The following is a 20,281-nucleotide window of genomic DNA, read 5'->3' on the forward strand; positions in this document are numbered from 1 at the left end:
CATCAGCTCTATTGCCATATCGCCATATCGCTTACAAAAGTTCCCTTTGCCTCCCGCACAACGCCATTCTGTGCTGTGCCACGCAGCCTTGTTGCGCCTTGTCTTTGAAACAGACAATAACCCAGGACAGGCAGGTCAGCACCATGCCTACCAGGACCACCCTCGCTCCCAAAAATCATCGTGCCACGTACATATGTACCGGTGTTTGAGGCATTTCCACCCAAGACCATATCCTTGTTCTTCTCTCGTTCCACATAACCAAGAACAATTCCGCCGAACACCCGTGGTAACGTACCAGTCACTTCATCAACAATTCCATCTGTTCTCTTCTTTTCGCGCGCATCGACATTGACAGACTCTGTTGTGCCATGGGGATGTCTTTGGCCTCGCCAATCCCCAGGGGATCCAGGTCGTCTACCAACGTCTCTACTGGCTCCTTGATTTCGCCGGTGGAGTTGTCCTTTTCAGCCTCTCTGCTCACGGCGGAGGAATCATCTTGCCGCTGAGGTTCCTCTATCTGTGGCCTGCTGCCCTGGCCTGGCTGCGGCTTGATGAGAGGAGATAGACTTGGACTCGCGGGTAGCGGAGCCGCTTGTGCTTGCTGCCCGTGTGGGAAATGGTGAATCATGACCGTGCTCTGATCGGATGTAGACAGGATATTCGATGCTGCCGAATCGTCCTTAACGGCTCGGAGGCGGTCGCTCGTTTTCACATCGTCGTCACGGTCTTTCTTCATGATAGGCTCATTCGGTTGGCCTTGGATACCCTCCAATTCCTGTTTTGTCGATGAAGCAGTAGGAATGGGCGTCCTTGATCTCGAAAATGATTCTCTCGGCATGGGCGATGCTGTCCGAGATGCTGTCCGTGAAGGGCTAAGAACAGATCCAGACACAACAGGCACCTTTGACCTATCTGCCACTGGCTCATGCACCTTCGAATGTAACTTGGGTGGAGGGGAAGTTGTCAATCCAATACTCGCCTCACTCGTCTCCAAACCTACGAGCACAGGGGTCCTAGCCCTGGAAGTAGGTGCCGAAGCAGAGGATGAGTAGTCGAGCTGTGATCCACCAGCATCCGAGACAGACGTCCATAGCTCAGCCCCTCCTCCTTCGATTGCACCATTAGTTTGCGTTTTGATGGAGGGTTGTGGTTTGGCGTTCATTTCGTCGTCGGTGCGGCCAAAGAGTTCATTCCACCATCTTACCTCGTCAGGCCTGGGGAAGATAAGGCGTTCTTTGCCACGAATGTTGTCGTCAATAACCGGATCGTATTTGGGATTCAGAAACTCTTGTTTGCGGGCGAGAAAATAGTCCCAGACGCTTCTGGTGCGATCGCTAAGTCTGGCTTCCTTGCGTTCCCTTTCGTTGTCACCAAGGAATGTTCCATACTGACAGGAGTACAGATGGAAGAGGAGACGTCGAAGGAATCGTTCGGTAAACTCGAAGCGGGTGGGATATTGGTACAGCAGCTGGTACGTCGCATCGAGAAATTGGTGGAAAACGGGCGATGTCTCTTTGACCCTAGTGACCGGCTTCTCTTTCTCCTTCTTTGCTGCTCCAGACACAATCCGTCTTCCTGGTTGCGATTCCGAGTCATAGTTATTAGGCGTGTCCGCGTCCGAATCCACATTGATCGATTCTCTCGACTCGTTGTTCTTGGTGTTGGAAAAGAACCCCTTCGCTGTCAAGAATGCGTTCTCAAAAGTGGCCATGGCTCCGCTCTTCTCTTCCTTGCCATCAACATCCTCACTGCCTCTGCTGATTCGCTCGTTCTCAATTTGGAACCACTTCTCCGAACTCAAAAATCCCGAACGATGTTTGAACATGTGGCCGAAGCTCAGCCAATCTTTTTCCACCAGTACCATAAAACCTTCCATTGTTCGGTAGTATGGATCAAGGCATATCTGGCTGAGAGATGACAGCTGGCTTGTCCTGTCCCAACCATCACTGCAATGAATCAGCACATGGCTGTGTTGCAACCCGACTTGTCGAGCGATTAGACCCGAGCCATCTAGAATGAGACCAATGTGTTTTAGCCAATTGCTCTTCTGTAGTAACTCCTGGTTGGGCCCCAAGGGAGTCAGGTCGGAATCCTTAAACGCGTCGATCACTTTCTGGAGACTATCTCGCATGACATGGATGTTGTCGATCCCTAGGTATGCCTTGGTAGCAAACTTGTAGTTGCTCATGTCTTCGGAGCCCATGCCCTGTGTCTGCATAACCAGAGCATTGATGGTGGGGCGTGCATCCACGATCATATTTCGCTGCTGCGCCCCGTAAACCAAAGGCCTTCTGTCTTCTGCACCATCTTGGGCGTCATCGTCACCACGAAACCTGGCAATGATGGCATCCTCAACGGCTTCAGCGTCCGCCTGTGAAATTTCACTATCCAAGACAACTGCGCAGGTAGATTCTTTGCTAGATCCGGAGTCCTCCCTCTCCGGTGGAGGCGAGTTGTAGGCAGATAGTGGTCGTTCAGCCCTGGTAGTGTTGAAGATTGCCGCAACGAGCTTTTCATCCTGAATACTCCGATTTCCTCTTACGCCAACCAACGGCTGAGATGACCTAGTAATGGTACAGTCATTGACCGGATGAAGATACGTAAGGACCGGTATCCTGGCTCTGGAGCGATATCGTCCTGCATAGTTCAGGGTGTTATCTGAGATGGTTGCCGGGACCGCAAGAACGGCAGGGTATGTTGGAGAGAAGCTGTAGTCCTTGTTGATGGTGGAGATCCTCCAGTTGGTCTTACGACTCTCGTCACCGAGGCCCATTCTCCTCCACTCCCGCATGGGATCATACAGAGCCCAACCCTTGCCGCCCACATCCTTTTCGGGTCCTGTGGGATGATATGAAAACGCGTACAGTTTTTCGATCCCGCTCAGCTTGCACGTCCAGGCTTTGACACTGTCGTAGACATCCCTAGCCTTCCGGTCATCATTGAAATAAAAGCAATAAAACGTGAAATCGCGGCAGCGCAGACGGATGGACGAAGGCTGCCGGGAGGCGGTAGGACTAGGCCGGAAGGTACAGAATTGAATGATGGGATATGTTATCCAATTTTCTCGGGGTCGAGTCGGCTTGCCGTCGGCGGCGGGAGGAGCGGCATGAACGAATATGAGGTGGTGAGGTGTCAGATGTAACGTTCCGTTGACCTGGATTCCTCGACGCGAGAGGGTCACATCGTCAACCTGTCAAGGGATACATTGTCAGCCTCACAAGATCCGGACTGTCGCGCAATAGGGAATGGATCATATAACCTTCGCGATGCGGGTGCGCTCCATGGCCATTTTGGCGTTGTGCTAGGCCAGGCGGCTGCCTCGCGGAACCATTGGCGGGGCTGCTGGGAAATGACGACTAAGCAACAAGGGAAGCAATCTAGCCAACTTGATCAGTAGAACTGAAAGACCTAGTAAAAGAAAAGAGAGAATCTAATAGAGGGATTCGGGACGGACAACCACAGTGACTGAGGATGGAGGGTGCATGGGCAGGTTGGACAAACAAATCCAAGATCGACGTCAGACGATAAACGGGCCGCCAGGGTCTCCGCATTCCACTTAGCGCAGCCTCGTCCAAGCCACGGTATGAGGTAGACATCTTCCACGACATATCAAAGGACTAATGATTTATGAATGGATTTTTTGTATTCATCGGTCGAGAGACAGATACACAGTGATTGTTCACTCGGCTCTGCACGACATGTCTTCAACATCCCCACGCACTAAAACACATCCTTTGATCGGAGACAACTGCTTTTTGGATCCAAGCCGTGGGTTTCCCATGTGGCCCTTCTCAGCGACAGAAATCCCAAGCGCTTCCTTTGCTCCCTGCCGCATTAATTCACAATGCAAATCCATTCGTGTCGTGACTAGTTGTACAAATTGCTCAGAACTTGACATTTCCCAACATCCGTTCCGCGGGGTGGGAGACCCCTTTTCATGCATGCTGACCCATTACTTCATGGTTCTGCTGTCCCTTTTGCTTGTCCATGCCAGAAAAACGCCATGCTATGTTCAAAATGATTCCACAATGTCCATTCTAAGTTAGACATCAATCCAAAAGGAATAAGGCCGTATCTTGCCCGCTTGTCCTGCATGCGTAGCTTTTACTCACAAGAAGTCATCAATGTTCCGAAATATCTCGGGTGCTTCACCTTGTTGGTGAGGACTCCTAGGGTCAAATGGTGCTGGTATCTGGCTCGCGACTGCGTATGATGCCGGCTGTTGTATCTGCCGTGGCAGCAAGACTCCTCTTGTAATGTTCTTACCACTGCCATTAACCACGGTCAGGTCTGCTGTGGTCGTGATGCCAAATGGGGTTACCATAAATTCTGTGGCCCTCGGCGACAAGAGCGAGGAACCCTCGTCTGATTCTGTGGTGGGATCTATCCTGGGCGAGCTGGTCACAACCCCTAATTTGGGTGTTTTGGAGGGATTGGAGAGTGGCTGGGGAGGTAGCGAGTCGAACTTCTCGCGGAATGGCAGTGGTCTGGGCGATACACTCTGTGGAGGGCTCTGAGGACGTGGAGGACTGCGCGATTCCGCTGCCGGCTCTGGGTCTGGCAATTTCGTGGTCTCGGGCGATTGCCTGGCAATACTTCCCAGAATCTGGCTCAACTTGGCTGGTGTAGCTATCGAATCTGCTCGTTCATTCCTGGGAAACAGTGGCACTGGAGGAAGGGCCTTATCAAGTCTCAGCGGTGGGGGTGCTTTCTCATAAGGGTCCGTGGCAAAAGCACCCGTCTGAGCCGGTGCCCGGTCACCGAACCAGGAAGATTGCTTCGCAACTGGTGTGTCCATGAGAGGAGAGCCCGACGATGGTATCTTCCACCAGCTCGCTTTGGGGTTGTTGCAGTGATCGCCATAGACTCCTTTGACAACTTTTGACCGGAAGTCTGTCAATTGATAGATCAAGCTCATGTTGGGTCCGACCCATTCACTCCGTTGCTTCACCGCCATATACATCGAGTGGAAATCCGGCTGATAGCCTTTATACAGGCCGTACGCGATGACCAGTGAGGCTGACCGACTGACTCCTAATTGGCAGTGTATTAAGACCTTTTTACCCGCTTGTATTCTTTCATCAATTAGTCGACATAGGCAGTACAGATCTTCCAATATCTCCGAATTATGATCCCATGGTACATGTAAGTATTCGGGTTGCGGGCGCTGAGCGAACGAGTTTGGCCGAGGTGTGGTGGGTGTTGGAGTCTCGTTGGGTCGAGGCCACTCCCAAGCCGACTTGAATGACATTTCCGAAATGGCGGTCTGGGGTTCCATCTCGAGCTTCGGATGTCCCAAATCAAAAGGGATTTTTATTTCCTTGGCAACATTGATGACCATGTCGAACTGGCTTGCCTCTTGTGCCGTCGGCTCCAAGTACAGATAAACTCCGCTGTCGTAAATCAGGACTGGTCCCTTGGGGTATCCCCTTTCTTGAGTTTCCTGTGATTTTTGCGGGTGGAATTCGTCCTCTTCTTTCAACTCTGGAAGCTGAGGGTTGACAGACTGAACTGCATTGCTTGATTCCAACCCAGACCCGGACATAACAGTGCCAGAGGCGGGTAAATGCAGGAACAGCCCCCCAGGAGGAGGTTTGGTAGGGGAAGCTAGGGAGGCGAGAGCCGGTGAAGACGCCATATGATGTAACGATGGTCGAGAGCTGGGCGTTGGAGGCACATCCAATGCTCGGTTAAAGGTTAGCTGTTGAAAGCCGGGGGTTCTGATTGTGAGATTGGTCGGCTTTTTCCTTCCTGTTCGAGGAGTGTCTTTGGAGGGTGAGACGGGAGCGGAGAATGCATGGGATTCGAATCCATGTGCAGTCGAAGGGCGGGGTAGCACGACCGCGCTCATATTCAGCGACAGGTTCTTGACATTCTTGGGGAGCTCTGGAACCAAGGCAGGCTTCGTTGGCAGGCCGTTCGCGTTTTCTCTGATTGTCGGTACTGATTGCTGTCCAAGGTTCCCCGGGTGTTCTGTTGAGGGTCCAACCATTATGTTTCGAAAAGGGGATACGGGAGCGTTAGAGGAGGCTGATTCGGGGGACGAAGAGGGAGAAGAGTCTGTGATCAAGGGAGAATCGAAGGTTGAGTTGGTGGTCGTAGGTGAGGATTCTGTAGAGGCGGACGTCATGGAGGTGACGCTGTCGCGATGGTGTAAGCAGAGAGCAGAGTGCGGCACAGTCGAGTCTGCAGGAAGAGGACTTGCGTCGGTGACGAGGATTTGGGTGTCACTCTCAGGTATTGTCTCCGAAGCGGCCGTCAACTCTTCCATCGCCTTCAAGATGCTTGTATCGGGCTTTCCAACAATTGACATGAAGGACGGAAATGGTGTTGACATGATCGAGCCCACCTCGACCGGGGGCATATTCGAGTATTTGGTTTGGTAGTAGAGAGGTGGTCGTCTCTTGCTGGAGGACCCGGGGATTTGGGAGGATTCAACGCAGCCTACTGGCAAAGCCGTCGAAGCTGAGCCATGCCGAACACAGCGGCGGATTGTACTCGTGACGTCTTGGTGGTTGTTGGCCAAGTCAAAAGACCTTTTGCGCTGATGATTGTTAGCAAGAAAGTCCATTGAGTCTCTCAACATGATGACGAGTGGTGATGACGACGAAGGCGTGTTGAAGGACCATGGCACCAGCACATAAGTCTCTGCAGGTCAGACGGCAAGAGGGAGTGGCGAGGACTTGGTACTGACATACAATGACTGTGGTCGAAGTTGAGGTCTCAAAACAATCCAGAAGAGTTTAATGGTATCCGGAACGGTCAATCGCGGCGCAACAACGGTGAGGCATGCGACACAAAACAAAAGCGAGGATGGATTCCTTGTCCCTGTTGCAGCAGGTCCCCTAGAGTATCCCTGGAAGGAGAGACGGCGGTGGTTGTTCGTGCTGGGTTCGGTCCTCCGCAGTTTCAGATTCAGCGCGTATCCAAAGTGTGCGGCGCAGCAAGTCAGGCTTTCCTCCTTGGCCGCGTTCGTTCTCCGACGATGATGTCTCCACCAAAGTCACAGAGTGTAATACGGATTTGGGATGTGGGATTTTCGGTCGGGGGGTGACAAGCAACAGACTACTTGGTCGTGCAAAAGGCTATAGAGTGTATGCGCGACAGAAATCCGGAGTAGAGGAATGCGACCTGAAGGTCAATAAAAGGCGAAGTCGCAAAGGAGGGGGAGGACCAGAGACGATTAGTTGACAGCAACTCGGCGGCTTTTTCGTTCGAATCAAAGAAACCGAGGACGGGCGGCAAAGTGGAATTGAAAGAGGACTATGCGACAGGTTGAGGCTTGAAGTCGAGGACTGGTGGACAAAGAGTACTAGGTAGGAGTGGTCGGTAGGTGGTAGGGGTACTGGGTATTCGATGAGAGGTGGGCAAGAGTCTCGAGTTTCAAGCACCGAGTAGTGGGTGGATCCGGGTGCTTTTGGCCGACTGGCAAATGAGCAAGGAGAGTGAACGCGGGATGGCGTAATGTTGAACCGGGCCAGGTATAGACGAGCCCACGAGGGAGAAGTTGCTGGGGTGGAGATGGAGCAGAGGAGGGATCAGGGACGGTTGCGATCGATAGTCTGGATAGAGGAGTCGAGTGCGAGCAGTAGTGAGGATGATGGTAGGTGGTTGAGGACCAGGGTGCGTTTTTCTTCGAGTCTGGATTGAAGATGAAAGAAAACATACAGCAGCTACTACCTACAAAGGAATACGAGTAGACCCAGGCTGCCCACCAGCGCCGCGGCCGTCAAACTGTCAGTGGGAGTCTCTTTTTAGGCGCTTGGACAAGATTTCACCTTTTGGCACAAGAAGCGAATCATAATGACATGTAACGATCAGGGCAGTTGTCGGGGCATGAAGGGGGCCAAAGGGGTCAAACAATGATTGGTTTGGGGGCACTAGGGGGGCATGTAGGAGCCACCAACCTGAAACGCAATGCCAATCGCCCAGGCACGCAGGCACGCAGGCCACCTGAACAAGGCCCCTTTCCCCCCAAAAATGCCCATTACCTGTCCAAGCATCCAGTAGGCTGAATGAGGCCCTGGGTGGCCCCGTAATTGCTTCTATTTCTGGCCCTGATCCGGGAAATTTGCCGCGCGCATCCACTTGCCCATCGCCCATTGCCAGGTGCAATTATTGCCCAACATCCAGCTGGGAGTACCTACTCATACCTACATATTATTATTCATAGATGCTGCCCTCCAAACATAGCTCGCCGGTGATGTGTATATCCCCATGACCCAGCTCTCCTTGCCCAATACTCTCCCAGGAAAAGATTATGCATGCTGACCGAGTCCCTTTGATCCCAATAGCTTGGATGCAATGCTCCCAAAATAAAAGAACCCCCCGCCCTCGAACAATCAATCTAAAGAAAGCTCTTCTGACTGTATGCGCAAGATTCTCCCAAATTCATCGCTAGGGACAACAAAGAGACAACAAAAGAGGGGGGAAATAAACAAAGGTCAAACGCAAGACGGATCTGCATCCCCTTCAACCCCCACATCCGGTCGCGCATGAGACCTGCAAGATTGCACCGCGTTTCAGATTGCTACATGCCATCAGCCTTCCCTTAAGATGTCTGTGCGCCGCCCCTCCGAGGCTGGTGACATGAAGCCTTGAAGGCTGACTGTGTACTAAGTACGAGGTACCGAGTAGTACGGGGTACAACGCACCTCAAACCTCACCCTTTTCTCCTCAGTGTTCCCATAAAGAAGACCCGACGTCACAGATTACGATTTTTATGCCTCAAGGTCTACGATAGAGAGAAGCCTTCTTGTCCCCCTCTAGAGGTCCTTGTAAAGCGTCTGAACAGGATGCTCGTTCTCATGTATTCTGCTTACCCAGGGACCATTATTACTCGTACCTCAAGTTTCTGTTTCCAATTCGACTCGCATGGGCCAAGCTTCCTACCATCAGGCGTTCTCTTTTCATTCCTACGAGTATGAAGGAATGTCGAAGTGTACAACCTCAGCCCCTTTGGCGGCTGGGCCTCATGCTCGGGTACCGAACACCATCGACAAAACACTATAACGTGGCATCAACTCTCTCGCAAGGGAGCGTGGTTCGGGGCCGAAAATAGGGCATGCGCAAGCGAAATCGTGTTGAAAGGGTCTGAAAGCCTAACAGGCTCCCTCATACAGGCACTTTACCTCGTTGATTGAGATTGCTATTTCTAGGTCCTCGTATTCCCCATGCGAACTTGTGGCAAACTCGTCCGCTCAAAACAGGTTGCCCTTTGGAGTCGAAAAAGAATGTTGTCTATCATGCCAGTTTCCCCTGAAGAGACCTGACACCCCATATCCCGAAATAACTCAAGTGAGTCCCAAACTCCAAGCACTTATTGGGCGGTGTGTCCTTGTGTTTTTTTGATACCCCATAACGCCGTCATTTGGGGGAGCCATAACCATCCTTTCCGTGTGGCCAGAGTTTCCCGAACCCCGACCCTGCCAGGAATATAACCACCCAGTACTCTTCGTAGGTTAGATTGCTTGCTGGTATGCCTGAACCAGGTGAGGTCGGAATGGGGAAGAGTGAAGAAGCGAAGAAGACAGACATAAGCCCTCCCAAGTCCCAACCTTTGATTCCCTCAACCCAAAAACACCTGCCCTTTCCCCATTGTTTTTACGACTTTTGTTGTGCATCCGACTTGTTCTTCAAGTACAACTCCCCGATGCCTGACTTGGCTTTGTTGACCTTCTGTCTTGCATTGACAGCAGCCGAATAGTGGGAGAAAGAGAACGAAGACCAGTCACGGTAGTCTCGAGTTGGCCTCGACACCTCGACGACCCTGTTGAGTTTCTTCTGAGGTTTGTCATAGGTGAAGATGTCTTCAAAGTCAAAGTCCTTGGACGACAGGTCGAGAGCATCGAAGTTGGTCGAGGCCTTGTCCAAGAGTTCTCGCTCCGCATCTGACAGTGAGATGTCGAAGCTGGCGGTGCGAGCATAGGGAACCAGCTGAACCTTGGGAGAGACGTGTGGCGAGATTGGATTCATGAGGTGTGTGGATGCCGTGGAGGATGTCGATGTCTTTCTCTCTATGGTCGATCGGCCGGAATCTGAGTCGATGGAGCCTGGACTGTATAGTGGTGGTGACCCAGAGGTGTGTCTTGCGAAGCCTTCCATCTCCCCACAACCAATTGGGATATCTCAGTGACGATAGCGACAATGGTCCTTGAGGGATATTCAAGAAATATCACGTATCAGTATCACGCTCGGTAGTCTTTGGATGCTGCTACTGAAGGTCGGGTGTCAGGTCGGTAGTAAGCTGCTCTGAGGTCCAGACGAGGTATTTGTTTCAAAAAACCCAGGTTGTTATGCTGGCTCGAATCGTGGACAAGTCGGGATCAGCTGTACACAAGACAATGGACAGAGCCGAGCACGCCAACAGGACAACAGGCCAACAGGCGCAAGACCTTTTGATGTCACTGGTGTTTCGTGTTTGCCTGACACTTTCTCCACAACGTAGGTATGGGATATACTCCAAACAAATCAACAGCTCTTGCTGCGTTCACAGTCTTACGTGTGATGCTGGCCAGCGAGGGGACCGAGTACTGGGCCCAGGAGGAAAAGGATTGTGGATGGCCTGGCCGAAAACCAGATCTTTGTTCGTTTCTTCTTTTCCCTCTTAAAGGCTGTAATTAGGGGGTGTTTTTTCTTTGCGACAAACTTCTCCGGTCGGAGGAAGAGGGAAATATCTCATCGCCTTATATCGTCACGCGCAATACGAGGGAACCTGCAGACAAGGCCAAATGAAGTGAGGACAAAGGAAGCCGAAGCCCTGCCTTAGACACATGCCATCTCGATTGGTGATGGCGACATCCCAGGGACGAATTAGACTCCACGTACAAACAAGTATGGCTCACTATGGTGTTATGTTAGCATTTTTCCTGTGCTGTGTGGGCTTTCCTTAAGGTGCTCATTTGGGTCCTCTATTTCGCCCTTTGAATTGGGAATCCACTTGAGGACAATTACTCAAGAGTCATCGTCGATGGCGTCTTGTCCCGCCCATGTCTGTGGTGTGTGTGTCTCTCTTTCTTCCACCGCCTTCTGCCCCTCTCCGCTCAAAGACAGGATCATGCTGGGATTCAAGGTGCCAAGCGAGGCAATCCGGAAGCAAGGGGAAGGGCGAAGACTGCAAGACTGTAGGCTGGTCGTGATATTTGTTAGTCATAATCCATGGATGCATGTCCGGGCAATTGGTGTGGCATGATGGTTGCGGGCTTTGGTGGCTCTGTAGGTACGTGGCCATGGTGTCAAGGCGGTCATGGTGGCGCCCGGAATGAAAATTTCGTCTCCACGTGCATGGCTGGAGCCATGATTCGTCCATGATCTGCTCCACTGGTGCCATTGTCCATGTTTCTCCAACTGCAGCCTTTGATTCCTTCTAGACACTTGTCATGGCCGGTTGCCAGTAGTCCGTGTTGACACGAGCCCAGATCAGTGGTGAAAAGAGAATACACCTGACCGCGTTACCGCTAGAAATCCATATCAAAAACAAACTGCCACTTGCAGAACAAGTCCAACTAGGCCAATTCTATATTCATTCCAGACCTGCCCAAGAAGTGAAGCTCCTCGCCGGCTGGTGTCGGCGAAGTCAATGGAGAAGGACTGCCTTCCCGGGATATCCATTGTACAAAAAATATGATACAATTTGAGGGGGCGATGAGACATGCTCATCAAGATTCAACACTCTGTCCAGAGCCCTGTCTTTCCAACGGCATGGTATTATCCAATTCTTGCCTCAATGGTGCAATATCTTTCATTCCTCGTGCCTCTGTCGCTTCTCTCGTCGTGGCATTCCGCTCTGCTTTTGCCGCTCGAAGTCGACTACTGACACTGCTGATCCTACTCGTGAAGCCGAGACTTCTTCGTGTCCCGGAAGGCCGAATAGAAACCTGACTCTCTGGTGTGGCCTCTATCGGGCTCGATGCAACAGCTGGGACAATCGTGATTCGACCCCAAGGTTCTTTGGGTGTCACAGGGGTTTGATCTTGAGTACCCACGTTGCTCACGTTTGACGACGGGGAAGCATACTTGCGCCTCGGGACTAGATGAGTGCTGATATGAGCAGGAAGTGGACTTCTGGTCACGGTGGTCGTTTCAAGCGCTGCAGGGACAGGGTGTTGGGGCATGGGGTGTTGGGCTGTATATTCTCTCGAATACGCTGCTCGATCTCTCGCTGCCTGGCGGTATGTGCTCACTTCCGTCATAGCCCGGCTCACTGGGCGGATTGAAGGGCTACTTTCCTCGTCGTCCGTCGTACCATCCATATTGTACCCGGGAGTTCGCCTACTACGTACTAAGGTAGTAGATGTCCGTCCAAGTCGTGTCGATGAGGAGCTAGATATTTGAGGCAAGGCTGTAGGTGGTGTTTGATAAGTGTTCTCGGGCGAGGTTGGCTGTGCATTCAACGTGGCGCCGAGTGGTGCGCTGGTTCGTCGACTTTCTAGGCGCGACTGGACACGAGAGGTGACCGGAGGTCGATCATTGGGCTCGTTGCTGTATCTACGGCTCCGCAAGCCCGTAGACGTCGACTGGAAAGCATCACGACTACCCGGTCTGGTCACAGGCTGTGGAGGTTGTTTTTGCTCTGCTAGAATTGCAATGGCCAATTCGGTCAAGCTTCGACACATGCTTTCCGTCCGTCGACGAATCTGACGTTCCGAAACCGAGGAGATCCCAAGAGTGCTGGCAGCGCCGCTATGCCCCTCTGGATTCATCATCATGGACAATTGCAAGGCATCCTGAGCCGTTGCTTGTAGCTTTTGATAAACGTCATTATTGAGGACAGCTTTGGCATTACCTAGGGCCTCGTGGAGATTCGGGTGGATGTTAGACGGAATCCCTTCAATCGCAGACTGCAACGGCGCCACAGTTGGTTTGTGCTTTGGAGAGGACGACATGGTGGTCGCAGCAGTAGTGGCTGTCTTTGGTCTCTCTGACGTGGTCATTGCGGCAGCCGAAGACGGCGGGAGCTTCCCAGTAAGCTCGAGTTTCCTGATTCTCGATTTCAAGTCATCCAACTCGTCCCAAACTGTCGAGGGAGCGGTTGTGGAGATGGTGGACTCGGTGGCATTGTGGTCGGGTACTCGGGGGCGATCAAGAAATGCAGAATCCGAGACCAAGCGACTGTTTCGCGCCGTACTTGGGCGGGAATACGCACGTACTGGTTCTGTGTTGGTATTGGTGTTGGTGTTTGAATTTGCCGTTGAATATCGTCTTGATGTGGCTCGTCGAGGTAAATCCGTTGGATGTGTACTCTGTGTCTCGAGCGCCCCATCTCGGATGGAGGCTTCTTGAGTATACGACCGTGTGAGCGCGCCGGGTACATGTTGCCCCAGAGAAGCTCGTTTGCTGTAGTAATTCAGTGCCTCTGATCGACCTGCAACACTCGAAGTGTCGAATCGCTCCTGGATGGGAGAAGATTTGTACCCGGTCGAAGGCCGTGTACTCGAAAAGAAAGGAAGTGAAACTCTGGATCGTCTCTTGTCAAGTTTGGGTTGGACCTGGCTCCCACGCGACGCGTCTGTTCGTGCAATATTCAAAAACAAGTCTTCGCTCTTTTTCTCATCGCTGCTCGAACCCTTGCTATCGTCCTCCGAAGGTACTGGTCTCAGCAACTGGGGGTCCGAGTTCTCCTTCTCCTGTAGATCATTCTGAAGCACGCCCGCGGCTTGTTCTTTACTCATGGTCGAGTTAGGGGTAAGCACACTCTGTGTGTCTGCGGTTTCCGGGCTAGATACTTCCAGCGTTGTAGCCTCGTCCGCGGAGGAGTCAGTGGTCGAGGGGGTCTGGTCTGGTTTCACGGGCGACAATCGCGCTGGAGCAGGCTCGGCAGCAGAGATGAGTTCATTGGCCTTTGAAGGGGAGGAATCACGCGTTGTCTCGGTGGTAGATCTCGTGGATGGATTTCGATCCAGCCGGATGCGGTCCTGGGATAGCGTTCGCTGAGTGCTGTATGACGGAGGTGGGCCACAGACTGTCTCGACGCCGTAGCTGCTGTGTGAAGCAGGAGGTCGTTTCTGTGAAGGAGATCGCTGAAGCGTATTAGAGTTTGTTCGATGCAGGGGAGTTGACGGCTGGCTGATCCCGGAGGACGAGGAGGGGCGATTGTCGTTCGGGTCGTGGTCGAGGGAGATGTTGAATGAGGGAACGCTCAAGGTCTTTGAGATTCCTACTAGCTTGCGCATTCCAGGGGACGGCTGCAGCACGGATGATGAATTGGGATCTGGGGCATTGGAGGACAATTTGGGTTTCTTGCGCAACGGAGGCCGAAATAATGTCAAGTCATGGTTGGCATCTGCAATGCGGGCCGGATAGAAATGGGGGTAGGGAGGACGCGGTGGGAAATCGGTTGTTGTACGAGCATCAAGATCATGACGGGTCTCCCGGGTATCTAGTGTATAGAAGGGGGGAGAACGATGGTGATGATGAGGAGGAGGAGGATATGATGTGGTAGTGGTCAAGGTCGAAGTCGAAATCTGGGGTGGAAGTGAAGGTGAAGTTGAAGGTGAAGGTGAAGGTTTGGTGGTGAGCGTGTCGTCCATGTGCGCTCGCCGCAGCTCATTTGATCCATGGATCATCCAACCCTTGCTAGCCCCGTCTCGCTTGTGGATGGTGAAATCCCCTACAACGACACTTTCAGCACTTGTTTCTCTTTGTCCATCTCTTTCGAGAGAGGGCGTGGGATCTCCTGGAAGAAATGGGGGAGAGAGAGAAGCTCGCAACAAGTCTACGGCATCGCTACTTCTTAATCTATAGTGGAGGGAGGAGTCTAGGCCCGTGAGCCTGTGAGCTGCCTCATTCTCGCTCGTCTAGGTTCGTGTCCCAGCAACTAGCAAGCCTCGGAGGATTGTGATGGGAAGTGTGATATCTCAGGACAACTGCTGGTCTCAATGCCGCATGCCCTGGTGCCCGTGTCGCGTCTTTTGTTGTGTGGGAAAGGGGGCATGACTCTGCCGCCTATGATTCGACCCAGGAGATCCTTGCCTAAGCCTGATCTCCCAGTTCATCAGGCACTAAGGCTTCAGATATGGGCGCTATTTCCAGTTAAAGAAAAGCGTCAGAGACCGGCACTTCGGGCATCGGTGTTTGAGGCTTAACCCCTCTAGTGCCCCCCCGAGTGCCCCCCGACTCCCCCCTATTTCTCTGGTGGTCTTTGCTCCCTCCTTGGTAAGATCAACGATCATCCACTTCTCCAGAATTGCAGGCTGCCCCTCAGCTAGCCCTCATTGAGGCCGAAGTCGTCACATTTCCATCGATCGCCCTCTCTAGAGTTCCGTACCTGGTTGTTGTTGCTGCTGTCTGCTGTTCGTGCATCATGACAAGCTGAACAGCAAAGACTCTATTCCCCCAGCAACAAGTACTTGTTTTTATCTCCTTGCAACGTGTTCTTCCTCGGTTGGAGGTTCGGATATGCAAGCTCTGCAGCGAGGAAACTAATGCAAGGAACAAAAGCCACCCAACTACGTTCGCCTCTGCCTATCGCCACTCGGCTGATCCTTCGGTTTCGCGATTGAGAGAGTATGAAAAGAGAGAACTGTCAGAAAGAGCGACAGTAGGGATTGAAAGGGGATGGAAAAACAACGAGTAGCTGCTCCCTCCGTTGGAAAGGTCATTGAGAGCCACCGTCAGACTGTGAAATAAGTCACTTGCAACTGCCAGGCAGCAGGTTGGATCTCATGGCCCTTGGAGAGGAAAAAAGGGAGACTCCCTCCTGCTTAACGGACTCTCTCACCGAGCACATCATTATCCTCAAGAATGGCTACCAGACGGACGCGCATTGTTTGTATATCTGATACCCACAATCAGACCCCTCAGCTGCCCGCTGGGCACATCCTCGTTCACGCAGGCGATCTCACTAACCAAGGCACATATTCAGAGCTTCAAAAGACTGTTGACTGGATCAGGAAATTGCAGTTTCAGATCAAGATCGTCGTCTGTGGGAACCACGACATTACCTGCGATGCTCCATTCTATCAAGAGTACGGGGGTTACTTCCACAATAAGAGACGGGAAGATCCTCAACGCTGCCTCGACTTACTCCGCGCCGACCCCTCGGTTGTTTTTCTCAACCATGAGGCCAAACAGATTCGTATCGATCATGGGGGAGGCCTGATGTCGTTCCTCAAGATCTTTGGCTCCCCATATTCGCCAGCACATGGTTTTTGGGCCTTTGGCTACGCGCCAGAAACTGCTCCTCGACTATGGGATCAGATTCCCCTAGATTCAGATATTGTAGTGACGCATACGCCCGCCAAATTCCACTGCGACGAATGCGGTAAACGTGGAACAGCAGGATGCGAAATCCTCCGTCAAACCTTGTGGAGGGTTCGCCCCAGGTTGTTCGTCTGCGGGCACATTCACGAGGCCTATGGTGTTGAGGCTGTCACATGGGATTTATCCTCTCCCAACCTCAGATACAAAGAACAGAGCGTCCGAAGGTGGGAGGACCCGGAGCCGGGTTCCAAGAAGCAATTCACCGTCGATCTGTCGTCAAGAGCCAAGTCTCTGGCATTGCGCAATGATGGAAGCGTTGGCAATCTGATATCAACAAAACAACGGTCGGGGATTCGGGGTGTTGAGGTTGATGGCACTGTTGATGATGCCAACACCGATGAGCAGGACAAATGCCAATCAATCCCCAACGCCCCGTCTCTCTCAACGCCGCCTTTTCCTGACTTTGAGAAGGCTAAGGTGCCAATATCCTCAACGCCAGATTCTCCGAGTACCAGCCATGACGGGACTCGTGGTCAGGGTGGTCCAGCATCAAGCCTGAGATCTGACCAAGAAGCACTTTCTGGTCGAGAGGGAAGGGCGGAGACCTGTATTGTCAATGCGGCTTACATGGCGTCAAACTGGCCTCACAAGGGCGGCAAGAAATTCCATAAGCCTGTTGTGATCGACCTGGATTTGCCGGTTGTGAATGAGAAAGAGGTCCACCAAGGCCCGCATGATGAAGAGGCTTAACTTGAATCTGTGGTTCCATGGCATCTTCCGATGAGTTGGCTTTTGCAAGTCCAATATCAGTTAAGTGTGTCATGTCTCAAGTGTTGTACCGTTCCGAAAATGGTAGGTTGGCAGTCGTCGGGATAGGCAAGATCTTGGGCGGGAGTTTTCCCTTGGTTACGACAAGAGCAGCCTGCAGTGGAAGAGGAGTCAAGAGCCCTTTTCTCAACCTTACGAACAACATTTGAGGCTCGCCAGAATGATCTGCCTCAGGCACAAGCTTATTATCAGGAGAAGTCCTATCATGTCAGGCCAGCAATGACATGGACCACGCCTACGCCTCTGGGGAGAACGGCAAAGAGTGCAAAGCCGTTCCATTCCCAATCACAGGAATCCTGTCCGCGCAGACGTCACCCCTGGTTTAGGAAGGGTGCCAGAGCATATTGTCTGGATCACAATCTCACCTTCTGGACACTCTGTTCAGGATTCTGGTAAGGCCATTGTGGGACCTGTCCTCTTCCAATATCCTTGCTATCAGCATGGGCTTTCGTTGACATGGCATTGCTCGGTACGGTCAAAATCGAGGTCCAGGAAGCAGATGCCAGACCAGGTTGTACCGATGGTGTCTAGGATCACGACGGCCACGAGCACCAAGTTGGCAGGGGAAGACAGAACAGGATGGCGCGAAGGCGCAAGGAGCGTAAACAAAGCATGTTGTGTTTTTGTCGCTGAGAAAAGAGAAGAACTTTAAGGAATGCACACCCTATCCATTCTCCTCACCCACAACCTGTGTGACGAGAAGTTCTATCCCTATCCTATCCCAAGTCAGACCGATATTGTTTGCATACCCGCAGTGCCATCAAGGCAATCCTAGTTTCCGGCGAGGTCCCTCGTTGTCAAAATACAACCCATGCACCATAAGTTTGATACTCCCAATCCCTGTCTCGGTATATCGGTCCCTCGGTATTGATTCTTCCTGTGTCTCGTCTGCGGCTGCTTCGCGAAGACGGTAGCAGAGCCGGCGACGGCGGTGGAGGCATCCACGGCAGAGACGAAAGCGGGATTTCCCTCGCGTCCTCGATGCTGAAGCCCTGCCTGGTGCTCATGTTGAGGCCGGTTTCCATCCCGAGGGTGGAGGTGCTCCAGTTGATGTCTTTCATCTCGTCGAGCTGGAACTGAGAGGGGGGATTCCTTTTCCTTTTGTCCCTTTTGCTGCTGTTCTTCCTCCGGCTTCCAGTGCAGTTCGTCAAGCACACCACATCTGCCACTTTGTCCCAGAGACTCTTTTCGCTCCGAGATCGCTGCTGCATAGTGGCAGCGGCTGGGGACGTCCCCCCGTTTTCCACTACCGTCGTCACCATCCTCTCAGCTTCTCACTGGTCCGTCCTTTCAAGACCACAGGCTGGCCTGTCAAACACGCGCCCGAAAAGACCGAGCACTCAGAAGCCAATGTACCACACAAGCCCCACGGATGTTCCTTGGGGATAGGCGCTGAAGGCTCTTTCGAGACCGTTGATCGCCTTGCGTCCCCAACGATGCACTCGTCTCTCCTCCTTGACTGAGTCACTGGTTTCCGAGGACGACGACGAGGACGAGAACACCGAGGCCGATCTCTTTGTCGAGGAACGGAAGAACTTGAGGGACCTGGTCGAGGTGGATGATTGGGTCGCTGTCGACGCTTGGGTTGTCCTGCGTCGAGGGCGGGATCCTGGCTGTAATTGTGACTGTGGTATCGCGTGGGCTCCTGGGAAAGTTTGTGGTTGACGCTGAGATGTGAGATGGGATGGGAAGGTGGACATGTATGTCATGCTTTCTGGTGTTCTTTGTCGTCGTTCGTGGCGAGGCTCGAATAGATGCTGATACTTGGTAGTTTCCGGCGTCAGAACCTGCGAGTGGAGTAGTTGGAGGGACTGATTCTTCGGGCAAAGGTGCTCTATGCTGCGTAGAACCTCTTCGGAGTGACGATGATATATATCTCTGTGACCGGGTGGATGCGCCTGTCTTTTGTAGTTGTAGTGTCACCTCAAATTCGGGTATCACTTGTTACTCTTTAACCGTTAACCATACACATTCTGTTTTTTTGCCCTTTTCGACCCATAACATTCCGGGTTGTGGAGAGTAGAGAGCGGGGGAACACGAAATGATTTGAGATCCCAGGGAAAACAAAAAGTGAAAAAAAAAAGACGGGATCGAGGCGTCTTAAGTCTGGTATTTATTATGTGTCTTTGTGGGTGACGAGCTGTCAGAGAAGGGGACAAGGGTAGCACATGTGAGCACATGTGAGCACATGTGAGGCCTGACCCAGCTCCAGCTCCAGCCCGAGCTCGAGCTCGGACAGGTTATCGCACCAGTCACACTCACACTGACGGCTCACACTCCCGCCAGCCTGTAAAAAGGTGTGTGAGTGTGTGAGAGTGTGTGTGTCAGAGAGAGAGCGAGGAGAACGAAGGAATGGAATGAGATGAGATGACATAAACACCAACACACCAACACATCTATACACCTATACGGCAGTAGGGAAGAAGCCATGCTTTGGGAGAAGGGATCCAACCAGGAACAACAGCTGCAGGGACAAAGCACGCCTCATTCGTTCAAGGTGGGAATTGTCCCCTGGGCCATAAACCATGGCACCATGTGTAGGTAGGTTGGATCTTCAGGCCCATGACGAGGCACACGAGGCAAAAAAACCAATGTCAAAAAAAAGTAAGCAAGCAAAGCGGCCTGACGTGAGACCCAAGATCCAAGATCCCAAAACATCGAGGACAAAAATTCGCCTCCATGATTGTGATAGGTTGGGGTGGAGAAATCCTTTGTTGTAAGAAAAAAGAAAGAGCAGTTCAGGATCTTAGAATGCTGTCCCTAAGAGCGAATGCTGAACCCGTTCCGGGGAAAGGGGGCACGTATGCTGTGGTGGGACAGGATAAGACAAAAGAAGGGAGAGAGAGACAGAGAGAGAGAGAGAGTGACACGAATGCGTTCTTAAAACCCAAGGGCTTGCTATCAGGCGACATGGGAGGAGGACAAGGTGGTCCCCCTTCTTCAAAAACCCAACAGAGACATTCTCAGGCAAACCCTCCAGAGGATCCTGTGTAGGTCCTTCTGCCTTCGGGCTAAACATCAACATCATCCATGGCGCCAATCGCCTGTCCCAGTTCAGTCCCCGTGATGATGAAAACGAAGGTGGTAGCTATCGTAAATATACTCCTACCACTCAGGAGCTGAACGCATGTCATAAATACCTAATCAACCCCGTAGAAGAAACACTTGCGTAAAAAGTCAGGCCTCTTTGGAGACCACCCAAATCATCGAGTCGTCAAATCCAGATCTCACACTTGAGCGAATGTTGTTAAAA

The 20,281-nt window shown here is 52.2% G+C and overlaps 6 protein-coding genes across 6 annotated transcripts; 1 reads left to right on the forward strand and 5 right to left on the reverse strand.

Moving 5' to 3' along the window:
- Positions 1-298: 298 nt before the first annotated feature.
- Z517_08880 (uncharacterized protein) lies at positions 299-3,289 on the reverse strand (the record flags this gene model as incomplete). Its single annotated transcript, XM_013427394.1, has 2 exons — positions 299-3,190; positions 3,260-3,289. The coding sequence occupies 2 exons, from the start codon at positions 3,287-3,289 to the stop codon at positions 299-301; spliced, it is 2,922 nt and encodes a 973-aa protein (XP_013282848.1).
- An 819-nt stretch (positions 3,290-4,108) lies between these two features.
- Positions 4,109-6,364, reverse strand: Z517_08881 (uncharacterized protein; the record flags this gene model as incomplete). Its single annotated transcript, XM_013427395.1, has 1 exon — positions 4,109-6,364. One exon carries the CDS (start codon positions 6,362-6,364, stop codon positions 4,109-4,111), a length of 2,256 nt encoding a protein of 751 aa, XP_013282849.1.
- A 3,239-nt stretch (positions 6,365-9,603) lies between these two features.
- Positions 9,604-10,104, reverse strand: Z517_08882 (uncharacterized protein; the record flags this gene model as incomplete). The annotated part of the gene is made up of 1 exon (XM_013427396.1): positions 9,604-10,104. One exon carries the CDS (start codon positions 10,102-10,104, stop codon positions 9,604-9,606), a length of 501 nt encoding a protein of 166 aa, XP_013282850.1.
- Positions 10,105-11,657: 1,553 nt separating this feature from the next.
- Positions 11,658-14,528, reverse strand: Z517_08883 (uncharacterized protein; the record flags this gene model as incomplete). The annotated part of the gene is made up of 1 exon (XM_013427397.1): positions 11,658-14,528. The coding sequence occupies one exon, from the start codon at positions 14,526-14,528 to the stop codon at positions 11,658-11,660; it is 2,871 nt and encodes a 956-aa protein (XP_013282851.1).
- Positions 14,529-15,741: 1,213 nt separating this feature from the next.
- Z517_08884 (uncharacterized protein) lies at positions 15,742-16,950 on the forward strand (the record flags this gene model as incomplete). Its single annotated transcript, XM_013427398.1, has 1 exon — positions 15,742-16,950. The coding sequence occupies one exon, from the start codon at positions 15,742-15,744 to the stop codon at positions 16,948-16,950; it is 1,209 nt and encodes a 402-aa protein (XP_013282852.1).
- Positions 16,951-17,825: 875 nt separating this feature from the next.
- On the reverse strand, positions 17,826-18,239 carry Z517_08885 (uncharacterized protein; the record flags this gene model as incomplete). The annotated part of the gene is made up of 1 exon (XM_013427399.1): positions 17,826-18,239. The coding sequence occupies one exon, from the start codon at positions 18,237-18,239 to the stop codon at positions 17,826-17,828; it is 414 nt and encodes a 137-aa protein (XP_013282853.1).
- Between the last annotated feature and the right edge of the window lie 2,042 nt (positions 18,240-20,281).

The sequence above is a fragment of the Fonsecaea pedrosoi genome (genome assembly GCF_000835455.1).
Source record: "Fonsecaea pedrosoi CBS 271.37 unplaced genomic scaffold supercont1.5, whole genome shotgun sequence".
Taxonomy (NCBI): Eukaryota; Fungi; Ascomycota; class Eurotiomycetes; order Chaetothyriales; family Herpotrichiellaceae; genus Fonsecaea; species Fonsecaea pedrosoi.